The sequence below is a fragment of the Mixophyes fleayi genome, chromosome 1, assembly GCF_038048845.1.
Source record: "Mixophyes fleayi isolate aMixFle1 chromosome 1, aMixFle1.hap1, whole genome shotgun sequence".
NCBI lineage: Eukaryota > Metazoa > Chordata > Amphibia > Anura > Limnodynastidae > Mixophyes > Mixophyes fleayi.
This window is the reverse complement of record NC_134402.1, coordinates 88982681-88995936: the sequence shown is the minus strand read 5'-3', so window position 1 is coordinate 88995936 and position 13256 is coordinate 88982681. Positions and strand designations below refer to the sequence as shown.

The 13256-nt window shown below is 37.2% G+C and overlaps 1 protein-coding gene across 1 annotated transcript in view; it reads right to left on the bottom strand.

Moving 5' to 3' along the window:
• LOC142119689 (putative ATP-dependent RNA helicase DDX60) overlaps positions 1-13256 on the bottom strand; it is a 388335-nt gene that overhangs the window by 199531 nt on the left and 175548 nt on the right. Inside the window, exons 22-24 of the mRNA XM_075194180.1 lie at positions 12704-12813; positions 11488-11592; positions 3899-4027 (exon numbers count right to left, since the gene is read on the bottom strand). Coding sequence (XP_075050281.1) covers positions 3899-4027; positions 11488-11592; positions 12704-12813 — 344 coding nt within the window. The remainder of the gene's footprint in view (positions 1-3898; positions 4028-11487; positions 11593-12703; positions 12814-13256) is intronic.

Here is a 13256-nt window from a genome sequence, read left to right as displayed (position 1 = left end):
TTTACGGGCAAATACATCAAAGTACAGAGACTTCTGTAATGGTGTAAGGTGTTACAGTTAAACCGCTAATACCGGTAACTCAAGACAGTATAAAAAAACGCCCTCCCCTAAATTATTCAAATCAGTTTATTCAAATAAGTAAAATTATTAAAAATTATTTATTTTTTAATGTAAATTCTGAACTTATGCCTTGCAATTTCAATCTTTAGGTCCGCAACGAGCTGCAGTTGCCTTTTCCTCAGGTCACTCCAGCGGCAGTGTAATTGCACTCTAGTGCGCCTGCTGCCATACCTATGCCACAGGCAAAGCTGGATTAAGGTTCTGGGGGGCCCAAGGCACTTAAGACAGGGGGGCTCCGTATTGTCTAATATGGTCTTCATTTTAAACAAATAAACAGGCAATGTTGTGTGCACTGCTGTTAGATGCACACAGCTCTGCCATCACAAGTATAACAGTGTGAAGTAGGACATACCTCCCAACTGTCCTTGTACTCAGACCAAATCCTGACTAAGTAAGACAGTCACCCAAATTCTGGACTGTCCTACCATATTGAGGACAGTTTGAAGATGGTCCTGCTCTCTCCTACCTTCTCTTCTCACTTTCACCAGCTGTAGCTGCTGGTGTCTTAAGCTCAGTTGCTGTTTGTGTAGATTCTGGGATGTTGGGGCCCTATTTTGAAAAAAAAACAGGTACATAAAGTTTAGGAGTCCCCAAACAGTCCTGGTAATAAATCAATAGCACACCTTTAATAATTAGGCCTCCCGCCCTGCAACCAGCCCCAAATTTGAAATTAAATAAAATTAATACTATTCACTTTTAATAATATTAAATAACTATTTTCGCCAAGCAGCCCTCGACATTAAATTAATAGCATACACATTTAATAAATAAACTTATTTCCCTCCCCACCAAACAGCCTGGCAATAAATGAATAGCATTTACATGTAATAAATAAACCCATTTCTCAAAACCATTGCCAACATTTTATAATTCATATTCACATTTAATAAATAGCGCTCCTTCACCCCAAACTCAAGCACACATTAAATACCTCACAATCACTCCACAAATAAATTAATATCCCACCTTCTACCCACTTTACATTAAGAACCCTTTCCTCACACATCCGAGCTGTGTTGGGATAGGCAGAGTCTTCTGTTGGCCTCTCTGGCAGCCTGTAATGTCACAGCTCGTCCCCCTTTATGTCAAGTGACACATATAATTAACAAAATAACCTTACTATATGTATGTATATATTGGTTATCCCTAACAGCCTAGTCCAGCTAAGCACTAGCAGGCCTGGATTTGTGGCAAGGCAACAGAGCTAACATGGAAACATATTAAAATTTTTACATTATGCATTTCCATATAAAGTAAGTGTATGTCCAGTGGAGGAGAGCTAACAGAATGAGTGGCCTTAATTTTGTAATTTTTCCCATAATGCCCACTTTTAGAAATGTTACTTCCCTGGGGCATGGAGAGAGGATCCACAATAAATAGAAAACCTAGGTCTGAGCACATCGTACTTCTCTGTTCTCCATTTATATCCCAACATCCCACTCCTCAATCCTCTTCTTCATCTTAATCCTCTATCTTCCCTCTCACTCCTCATTCCCCACCTACTTAGCATCCTCAACCCCCTTCTCATCAGCATTGGTTTCCCTTCCTAGGTTGTCACTCTGCAACCCCCTCTATGTGTATAATGACCCCCTCCTTGTCCATAAATCACCCCCATCTTGTCCATAAATCACCCCTCCTTGCCCATAAATCACCCCCTCCTTGTTCATAAATCACCCCCTCCTTGTTCATAAATCACCCCCTCCTTGTTCATAGATCACCCCTTCATTGTTCATAAATCACCCCCATGTTCATAAATCCCCCCTCCTTTTCCACAATCATCTCCCCATATCCATAAGCACCCCCTTCATTTTCATAATCACCTCCTCCTCTGGCTGAAACACAGACATATCGACAGACACACACAAAGACATACACACAGAAAGACACACACACAGAAAGACACTCACACACAGACAGAAAGTCACACACACATCAGATCTTAACTTACCTTATGCCCGAAAGGCAGGGCAGCTTTTCTCTGCTCCTCATCACACTGTCATCTACACAGCAGCTACGGAAGCCCAGAAGACAAAAAGAAAAAGCAAAACCTTACTTGTACTGATAGTGCCGACAGAGCACTTAAACATGAAACTCTGTGCTGCCCCCTGTATACCAACATTTGGGGGCAGCAAAAAGAGCCACACCTGGTTCGGGGGGCCCCCTGAGAGAGGGGGACCCGGGGCACGTGCCCCTCCCTTAATCCGGCCCAGGCCACAGTTACCACTTTGCAGCCCCGTAGGCAGTATTCTTTTGCTTGCTGCTTTTGTAACAAGCTGAGGGACCCAAGCAACAGTCCATGGTACTTGGAAGGCCTCCACAGCTCAATTCTGGTAAAGCTTGCTGCCCTCATGTTTGAAAGTAAGTGAGACTTTTAACATTCTTCTCACTGATAGGATCACAGGCAATATGTGGGCGTAGGTAAGAAAGTCCCTTCTGTTCCATATGCAAAATGGTGGATTTTCTGTCACTTGTCCCAAATGGAGTGTTTATATATCCAATCACAATAGTGGGTCGTACCAAGGCAAATAGGGGTGTTCCAAAGTCTGGGCATTCACACACAACAAATTTCAGACACATAGAGAAACATAAAAATGAAGAAAGTAAAGCTGGAGAGGAAACGATTATTCCTTGCCATTTTGTGATCCAGACTGTATTTTTTCATTGTATGCTATACGCTATTTATTGGTTTGGAGACATCCCATTCTGAGGAAGATATGGCTGGGCAAAGAAAATCCTCCATCAAGTGTAGGCAGCCCAATTTTGCATACAGAGAGGTGGAGATTCTGGTGGAGTTAGTGGTGGAGAGGCCGCACCATACCAACTGGCAGCTTTCCACCCCAGCGAAGCATCACATTTGGGAGGACATCACAGAGCAGGTCAATGCCATGGCTCTTTATTCAGAGGTCTGTGAACCCAGAGGCAGCGCCGATAAAGCAGCACAAGGAATATTGCCAATATATGCAACTATATCTAAACATATAAAACAATATACTCCAATGCAAATTGTCAATTCATTAGGTGTATTCTTTAAGTCTCACATTGAACAAAATTTTAAAAAAGGGTCAGTAAGATAATTTAAAACGTCCTCACATGCTAACGTATGCCATGCTTCTGAAATACAATAAAATACTTTTGTTGCTATTAAACACACATGTGAAAGTTTCACCTGCCTCATTTGTGTAAGCAGTCAGCAGTTTTTTTCTATTTTTTTTTGTAAACAAAATGGCACACTGGTGTTCACCTGCCATGATCTTATAATGTTGGAAGCTGAGATGTGTGGTGTCAGGTGTGCAGGTGAATTGTCAATAATCCCATTAGATTGTCTGAGTGAATGCCATGTTTGCTCATCACTGTCATTCATCAGATACATCTGCCCTGGAGTAGGTGCAAAACTTACATCTCAAAGCAAGCGTACTTCTGCATATGGCTGAACTTGAATTGCCTGCAACTGCTTGGGAACACCTTTACTGTACCTGGGCTATGTTCATCCACCCCTTACCCCCCCCCCCCGTATTGGCCTTCAAGTTATAGGCAGCAGTGTCATTTGTGTTCATCAGTGTAAGGTCCGTGTTTCAGAGCAATTTCACGCAAAATACGACACACAACTTACGTCCCAAGATGAATCAGGCCCATAATGTTTATAAACAGCCACAGGACATTCTATAGTGCATAATAGCCTACATTAAATGAAGAAAATGATATTGAGTGTTAGGTCAGTATGAGCTGACTTTAGTTGGATCCAACCAAATATTAATTTTTTGATGCCTACATAATTTACCTTTTCATCATGTCCCTTTCGAACCCATTCAAGAAATTCTGTCTTCAATGCCTCTCCGTATTTAATTGCATCATTCTTTCTGATTATTATTTTGTCCTTCAGATGTACATTCTCCTCAGGATCTAATGTCTATAGTTAAAAAAAAACACAAATATATTAATATATAAAATATGCTCTAAAATATATAATTGTAGTGATTACACAATATAATATTGTATTTGGAGAACAATGCCGTCAGGAGAAATTACTTATCTTAGAATGTGTTCTATGAAGAAATGCCTAAATGTCAGCTAACCTAATTTATGAAGCACAATTAATGTGGACTGCAAAGCACATTTATATTGCAGTGCTGCATTAATATGGTCCACCAAGCACACAACTACTCTCTGGAAATTTTGCGGGAGAGAGAAAAATCCCAAGAGGCCCAGTGTGCAATAATGTAAACATCATATCAAAGGCTATCAAGGCTAATCTTCTACCAAATCAGAACCACCTCTTTCATTAACCTTTTCTCATTTATGACTTAACTTAATCATGAGATTCAGAATATATCAGGACTATTGTTAATATATATGTCACTTTTTTGTGTTTGAAGCTTTTGTTTTACATTCGGCAGTGTGTCTAAAGATGCCCTTCTTATCTGAAGGTGCATAATGTGTCTAAATACAAAGTATAGTACGAGACATGATCTCCACCAGCTCAGGCCTGGTGCAAAAATTTTACTCCTTTTGTGGAGTTAAAACAACTCTGTACCCTTCAGCAAAGACAAGAACACCTCTAATTACGCCTACACCATACTTAACAAGAAAAGCCCTTAGTCAGCCTAATTCCTCCCTTCTGTTACTCTGCAAATGCCATCATCTTGCTGTGAAAAACTAATGCACCTTTGGTGGAAATATAGCTGCACCTGTGCAAATTAAGGCCCATAGCACCTTTCAAGCATTGAGTTGTAACTTGCCTATTTTGCATACCTTATGCAAGTGATAATGTATTTTATATGAAATGTACCTTTAAGAATGCTTCACATTTTAATATGCTCAGGGATATATTCTAGAATTTGTAAGAAGTTTGCAGAGAACAGAAGCAGAAGTAAAAATCTGCAGAATTAGCTGATTACAAATAATGTACTACCTTAGGCTTCTTGGAAAATTGCACCATAAGGCTAGAATAAGTACAACCGCAGGCTTGTCAGGAAACTGATCTTGTGATTCATCAACTGTTTTTGCACATGTACAAGTTCCTCAAAAGTACTATAAATGTTTTAACCTAATATGCATTAAAGCAGAGCAGATTCTATACAGAAGAGATATTGTGTATAGTCTGTTTTCTGATCGATCATAATGCATGCAGGAATATTTCCTTTGATTGTGTATAAGCTCTGCATCAATCCACGGATAGCATACATTGGATATGACACAAGCAACTTGCTTTGTTTTAAAAGTTAGTGCTAGTGCTATTATATGTTAAAGGAACTATTCGGTTTCTTCTAATTTCTAATAGGAAGTATATTATTACACACTTGCACACAAAGACACAGCAGTGGCAACTAGCAGAGGTTTAGCTATATAACAATTATATTATATCATATTATATGAGGCTAATTATGATTTCTTTATGACATATACTCAAGTGTTTGTTTATATATACATATATATATATATATATATATATATATATATATATATATATATATCTACTATATAAAAGCCTAGTGGCGTGTGTCTGTGTGTTGAAAAAATAAAAAACAAGCTGCAGCGCCACCTGCTGGGCGAAGTTATACACTGACCTACTAAATTCTTAGTGTGTGTGGGAAAAAAAACCTCAGAAAGGGCTGAAATTTGCTGCAGCGCCACCTGCTGGGTGAAGTTATACACTGACCTACCAAATTCTTAGTGTGTGTGGGGAAAAAAACTCAGAAAGGGCTGAAATTTGGTATACGAAGATGTTTTTAATCTTTTAATTTAATTTGTTAATTGTTAAAAGTGTTTATAAAGATTTTAAAAATATATATATATCTCTTGAAGGGGAAGTGACAGTTGGGAGTGGTTGGTGGTTGCCGGGGGTGACAGTGGGGAGTGGTTGGTGGTTGCCGGGGGTGACAGAGCGAGAGGCGTGTGATACTCAGGACCGCTGAGAGAGATCCCTGTGTCTGGATAGACATCTGGATAGATGTGGCGATAAAGATGAAGGATGAGGTGATGGAGAAAAATGATGAGGTGGTGACATGTGGACAAAACCACGTTAAAAAAGGGCGCTTACGTCGGGAAGTAACGCTCTTCCCCTGAGGGGGCCTGGCCTAGCCCCAAATGCATGACAAGAACCTTTTTAACACCTTAAGTAGCTTGATTTGACTAGAATGCATGAATATCATGCACGTGTTAACTTGTTAATATATATAAGCCTAGCGGCATGTGTTAGTCTGTGTGTGGAAAAAAAAAACAAGCTGCAGCGCCACCTGCTGGGCGGAGTTATACACTGACCTACTAAATTCTTAGCATTATCTAATATATAAAAGTGTGTTAGTGTGTGTGTGTTTGTGTGTGTGTGGAAAAACTATTTTCTCAGAAAGGGCTCATCCAATTGACCTGAAATTTGGTATACTGACATTATTTGACAAAAAAATTAGAATAGTGAAGTCAGTTAACTTCCATCATCCCCCCTTCCCCCTGTGTGGGGGTAGTAAAGGCTAAATTTACGAGTTGAGGGCTCAAACTCATTTTCGTGAGGTAATTTTACCTCATGAACACACAATAAAAAGGGCGCTTGCGTCGGGAAGCAACGCTCTTCCCCTGAGGAGGCCTGGGCTAGGCCCAAATGCATGACAAGAACCTTTTTAAGACCTTAAGTAGCTTGATTTGACTCGAATGCATGAGTATCCTGCACGGGTTAACTTGTGTATATATATATATATATATATATATATATATATATATATATATATATACTGGTAATCAGGATTGGCACCTGATGAGCTTCTCATTACCTGAGGTGGAGGTCAGATGCTGCAATTTATGACCAGTAAGTTCTGTTATTTTGTATATGTGTGGGACACTGGGTCCTCCACTTCAGATAGGGTGTTCCTTTGTATTAGTTAGAAGATGAACAGGTTTTTGTTTATGTTTTGTTTCATTTTGAGGCTGTTGAATTAAACTAGTTGAGGCTACTTAAACCATGGCATTGGGCTGTTGTGATGTCTTTAACTGATGCATAGAAGTGCAACAGTTTGCTGCAGAAAACGGCACTCCTAACCAGATCCTGTGACAATATATATTCAAATTATAAATTTTATATATAAAATATAACTATACTAAGTTTTGAAGTGATGTCTCCAACCAAATGCATCTTATTGTTGGATGAGGATAATACATCACCTGTTGGCCTCACTAATGAAATGTATATTGTAGGACTTTGAACCGGAAATGTTTCACTAGACTTCCCACTTTCCGTTCAACAGTGGAACACATGACGGAATTAGAATTATGAACATGTATTAAAGAACTTATAGCTAAATATTTATGTTGGCAGGAATGGAGCCTGGAAAACATGATATGTTCAGTGGTGGAGTAATTGGAGATGCTATTTACTGTGAGTGGTAGAGTGTAGCACCTAGTAATAGTTTAAAAACCGGAAGTCTGAAACCGTGTGCATTTTTGTTTTAATACTGTGGTGGTCCGGTATATGCACTAAAACTGGTAATTCTCTGAGATGAACTACAGCAGATAACCCTTTAGCACTATATAGAGTCAGATAGTTATAATGTTGTCTTGTTTATATTTGTCTTGTCTGCTGTTCTATGTAAATGCTGTTCTAAGCACAGTTCTTGGCAGTCTCTAGTGCAGTTGGGCAGCGCCATAGGTAGAAAATAAAGAGGAGGAGAAGCAGTGTTCTTCAAAGTCTCCAGTGACATTCAGGAGAGCTCCATTGCTAATTGTTATTGCTGAAACACAAATAATAGGTCTGGCAGGCTTGGTCTTCTAAATCTGCAGTCACATTGTACTGTGTTATATAGGTAACATACAAAGAGGAGAGCTCCATCGCTCCATTGCTAATTGTCATTGCTGAAATACAAATAATAGGTCTGGCAGATGAGAAATGTGATTTTGCTAAGCTGACGCCATCTTGTTGCCTTATAGCCCTTTTGTTCTCTTATAGCTTAAAGACAGATTAGATACAGCTAGTTTGTATGAGTCATTGTTTGAAGGAAACTATGCCCATGACCTTGGATATAGCAGACAGGAGATAAACCAACTCCCCTTGAGGAGAATTCCCATGTGAAAATGTGAGAATGTAGCAATATCTGTGTAAAGGAAGCATGAGTGGTTAAAACCTTTTGGGGCATAGTTTTCTGTAATACGTGATATTATACTATATAGATATGGACTTGTAACTAATAAATCAGAGCTAATTATACAAGCAAAACTTGCTGTGTATTTTACTCTCTCTGGCTGATGAGCTCATAAAATGATAAACTGACACTTACAGGTGAACAATCTGATTTAGATTGGACAAAGGCTTGGTCTTCTAAATCTGCAGTTTTTGTTTGAAAGTGTATAAAAATAATATTGTGATCTGTGAGGTGGTCAAAATTGACTGCAAATGACTTGAAATTAGTGTTATTGAGGTTAATAATAATGTAGGGGGGAAAAAAAGCAAAAATATGTAGTTTTAGCAAAAAATAAATAGGGATTTAAAGAAAAAAACCAAAACCGAAACACGGAAGGTACAGTTTTGCCAAAACACAAAGTTAATCCAGATCCAAAACCAAAACCAGAATACGGGGGTCAGTGAACATCTCAAGTTCAGTCCTGAGTAATTTTGAGGAATACCAGGGAGACCATATGTTTTCATATTTGTGTCTTGCATGTCTTTTCGTATACATATACCTTTCATGATTCATGGTGTCGTTCACAAGAGCTTACCATTTCGGTAAATCAGAGGCATCCATTGCCATCCACGTGCGGGTTATAATAACCTTGGCTAGGGTTGTGAGGGTAAAGATATATTGACAACGAGTTTAAGAGAAACTATCATCCAAATAAACTAAAAATTATCTAAACTTTAGATATTACAAGCTATGTAAAGATCACAACAGAGTTACTTAAGAAAATCTATGAATTGATAGATTAGACAAGTATTGGCCGGGGACTAAACAGACAAACCAGTGGTGAAACATTTCCTCCTAAAGGAACATCAACTGTCAACATTGAGATGTATGCTTATAGATTGGGTGCCAGCATCATCCAGAGGAGGTGATAGAGAAATAATTTTAAAAAAGAAAAAGGCTAGATGGATCCATCAATTGGACACTATAATACCAAAAGGATTTAACAAAAATAACCCTCTAAATATGTTTTTGAGGGATTAAGAAGTGTAAATATGGATATGGATACACTATTGTTTTCTAACAACAATAGCTTGGTTATATATGGTTATTAGATTTACCTATATGGTCCTATATTCACAAAGTTTTTTGTCTTTTGATTTTACTGTAACACATATTATATGTAATAATTCCCTGAGGAAAGATTGAACTATATTATAAGAGTATTGATATGTTGAAATATATAATGGATATCAGAGAATCGGAACCCTGACTATTCTCTCTATTGCTCCCAGCCTGGACCATTGGATTGGCTTTTGTCAATTGAGGCTACCAGACTTTACACCTGACCTATGTGAGCACCTGCATTATTATTCACAGTGCAGTATTGCACTGTGACCAGTGTCTTCTTTATATCTGTCGCTAGAGTCGATTCTGAAAAAAGCCCTAACTACTATGGTATAAGCAAAAAAGGACAACATATCCACCAGCGCTGGTTAGGTATATATAGTGTACATTACTAATTGAGTATTAAAGCAGGATAAATAGATAAAAGAGTTGATACACACACCTGCAGCTAGCCACAAAAGATGAGCACTGATCTCATCGAATAGACATAGAATAAATCAAAAACAAGTGGCAGCACTAATGTGTAAAATGTATCAAATTTTATTAAAACATACACACATAAACATATGTGTCAAATATAAATTCAAAATATGTCCGTGGATAGAGCTAGGACAATAAAGCATTTAAATATAACGCATAAACACTAATAATAGTCTCAGCACTTAAGAGCATATGGTACATAAATGGTTCCAATTAAGCAATCATCCGAAATAGAATAATGTACAAACAGTCCAGAGACTCTCCAAATAATATATCCTCCTGTTGGAACTATAAGTCTCCTAAATAAATTTGGATGCACGTACAAAGTTTAAAATGAGGAGAGACCTATATAGAGTGAAGCTGACACACTCCTAGCACATTGCTTTATTGTCCTAGCTCTATCCACGGACATATTTTGAATTTCTATTTGACACATATGTTTATGTGTGTATGTTTTAATAAAATTTGATACATTTTACACATTAGTGCTGCCACTTGTTTTTGATTTATCCTACTACTATGGGTCTAAGACCTGCAGGCAACCAAGTACCACCTAGCATCTGCTAAAGGTGAAGCCACCAATAGCCTGGTTTTAGCAGTTTATTCCAGGAACAACCTAAACTACATGGAAACAAATTTGGCTGAAGTTTTGACCAATCAGTTTCAGTTCTTACTGGAACAGGACTTGTCTACTAGGGTCACAGCCCAGTAAGAAATTTCAAGAGTTCCTCAGGTTACTTCTGCCAATCTAAGAAACTTAAGGTGAATTTGTCTGACTATTTAATCCAACAGCTGTAAATTATTATTGTAATGCTTTATAAAATTGAGACAATAGATATTGGGCACTCATAAAAGCGAAAGATGTTTTAAGAACAACTGTGCAGTCTTTGAATCTGAAGTTTGTTTTTAATGGAATGAAATGTGCCATTTTCGTAAATTGGTCAACCACTATCCAGTTTGTTTTGAACCCTAATGCAGTCTGAACACATCTACCATGGTATAGAGTTGCTAGTAGCCTATTAGCTGACAGCTGCACTGTTTCATTTCTTCCTCTGAACTCTGACAGTGGGAAAAAAGAAGGATAACAGAGATTAGTTTCTAGTCCTACACTGAACTTTGCAACTGTAGCGCTTTGAAAGACAGAAAACAGAAGTGTCATTAGCCAAAAGACGCTGGTAGCAGCTCTGAATACCTAGCACCTTTTTTTTAAAAAAAATATGTATTTTCCGATTTTCTTTTTTGCAATTAATGAAAATTGCATTTGTGTGGGCTTGTTTTAGATTTTTTTTAGATTATTCTATGGCTAGGGCATGACCAGGTAGAGGGGTTATGATTATACTTGTTAAGACAATCCTTGTGTGTATTGGGTATATTGTTGGGTATGATCTCTGGAAGTAAATAACATAGATAGGCGTTCAAAAAGGCAGTTGTCTTTTTCCCACTACAAATCATTAACTCACAATGACTACTTTAAAAAATGCAGACAACCTAAATAGGCATAGAATTTGTCACCCATAAAAAGTATGTTTTGGAGTAGTGCCCTTGTTTTTCATTTTAAAATTATGGAAGCAGAAATAAATGACACAACATAAATGACACAACATATGTTTTATCAGACTCTTAAAGTCTTTGTTATAAGAAGATATGATTGTATTCTTACCTTTACATTTGGCCATGTTGGCCATGCTGTCACCATGCTGTCATACAGCTGTACACATTCCCTTGGGGATAATGAAAGATCTTGTGGAATGCCATATTGCTTCATCTAATTTATAATGAAGAAGAATTGTCAATGTTTATTCATGTCTAAAGACATTTAAAATTGTATGCAAAGTGTTCGATCATCACCTATCATCGTGTCACATATTTGAAAGATTTAATAAACTTGATTTATAGAATGTAAACAAGTGTCCATGTGTTTACATTTAATACTAGTATGACATATTGTTTGACTTTACTATATCTTGTAAGTCTTCACTTTAAAATACAATTAAACCAAATACATTATTAACTCAAGTCAAAATATTCCATTAGAAACCTAAAAATCAACTTTCTGGCCATGAACATATTACATTAGGCTTGATTTATAAAGCACTGGGTTTATATTTTAATTTATTTAAACCCATCATGTATACCCAATTTTTATCTACAAATGGCATTCTCTTTAAAATGAAAAATATGACCAAGCATTGATGTATACTAATATGTACTGCCTCCTTTTTCCTTCCCTTTTTTCCCTCCCTTCCCCTGCATCCCCTTTGTTTTTAAAGTGTGTAATATTTTCTTTTTTGTGTGTGTATACCCTGTAATTAAAAGCTTTAATAAAAATCCTTATTGAAAAAAAAATTATGACCAAGCTCCAATCAAACTGCTCGCTCATCCTGGGGAGTTACCACATTACACTATTTGTTACGTGACTATTACTTCACCGGTATAAAATTTTATTGATCAAAGGCATGGAAGAATAAGGACTTTGTGTAAATTGTGAATGAGTAGCAGATGTGACATGGGCAAAATAAACTTAACATTGTGTGTTGGTTTGTGATTTAGTACAATTCAGAGTTATAACTTAAGGAATTTGCACAAATGGAGTTCTCCTAGATCTCTTTGAATGCCATTCACTGAAAAGTAACCTACCTAGTAAAAACAATCTTTTATAATGTAAACTAGAAAATAAACCTAGGGTGATACATTTCCAAAGCAGCCCACAAAATATAGACCTTTGCTTTAAAAGCTATTTCTTTGGGTATCTACATTTCTTCTTGACATTTTCATTTATAATTCTATGTATCTTTGAGATCAATAATCAAACAATAACCATACAAATTTCATTGCCGTTTATGTTTTAGGATAGAGCTAATTACATCTATACTTACGTGAGGTATTGTAAAAGCAGCACATGGATGGAAATGTTCAAAGTTGATGTTGGAATTTTGCACAGAACAAATATACGTTTCCAGGTCATTGTATCTCTTATCATACAGCACTATATAATGTAGACATACATTTTGCATTATTTGGGACATCAAATATGTTTCAGTACTTTAAATTCACACTAGTCCTGTTTATTTATTTCAAATTTGTAATAGCCTTATGAAATAAATGTGTAACAATATTCCTGTGGAGGGTGTTTACATTCTGTAAAGGTGCTACTATCCTAGAGCACCATTGTTTTTAACTCTATTCTGTAATCCTCCAATACCCTTTAAAAGCCTTTTGTTAATTTTAGTTACATGTGATAAGCCTGTCACAACTCAACAGGTCACGGACAACAAGGAGGGCATAAATGGTCAAAAGAACCAAAATAATTCCAGAAAGTAGGCATATGGGAGACAGACCCAACCTCCTAAGTTTGCTAATAATCTGTATAGACAAATGACAAAAATTTTTGTATTGGCAATTACCAAACATAATTCAGCAAAGAAACAT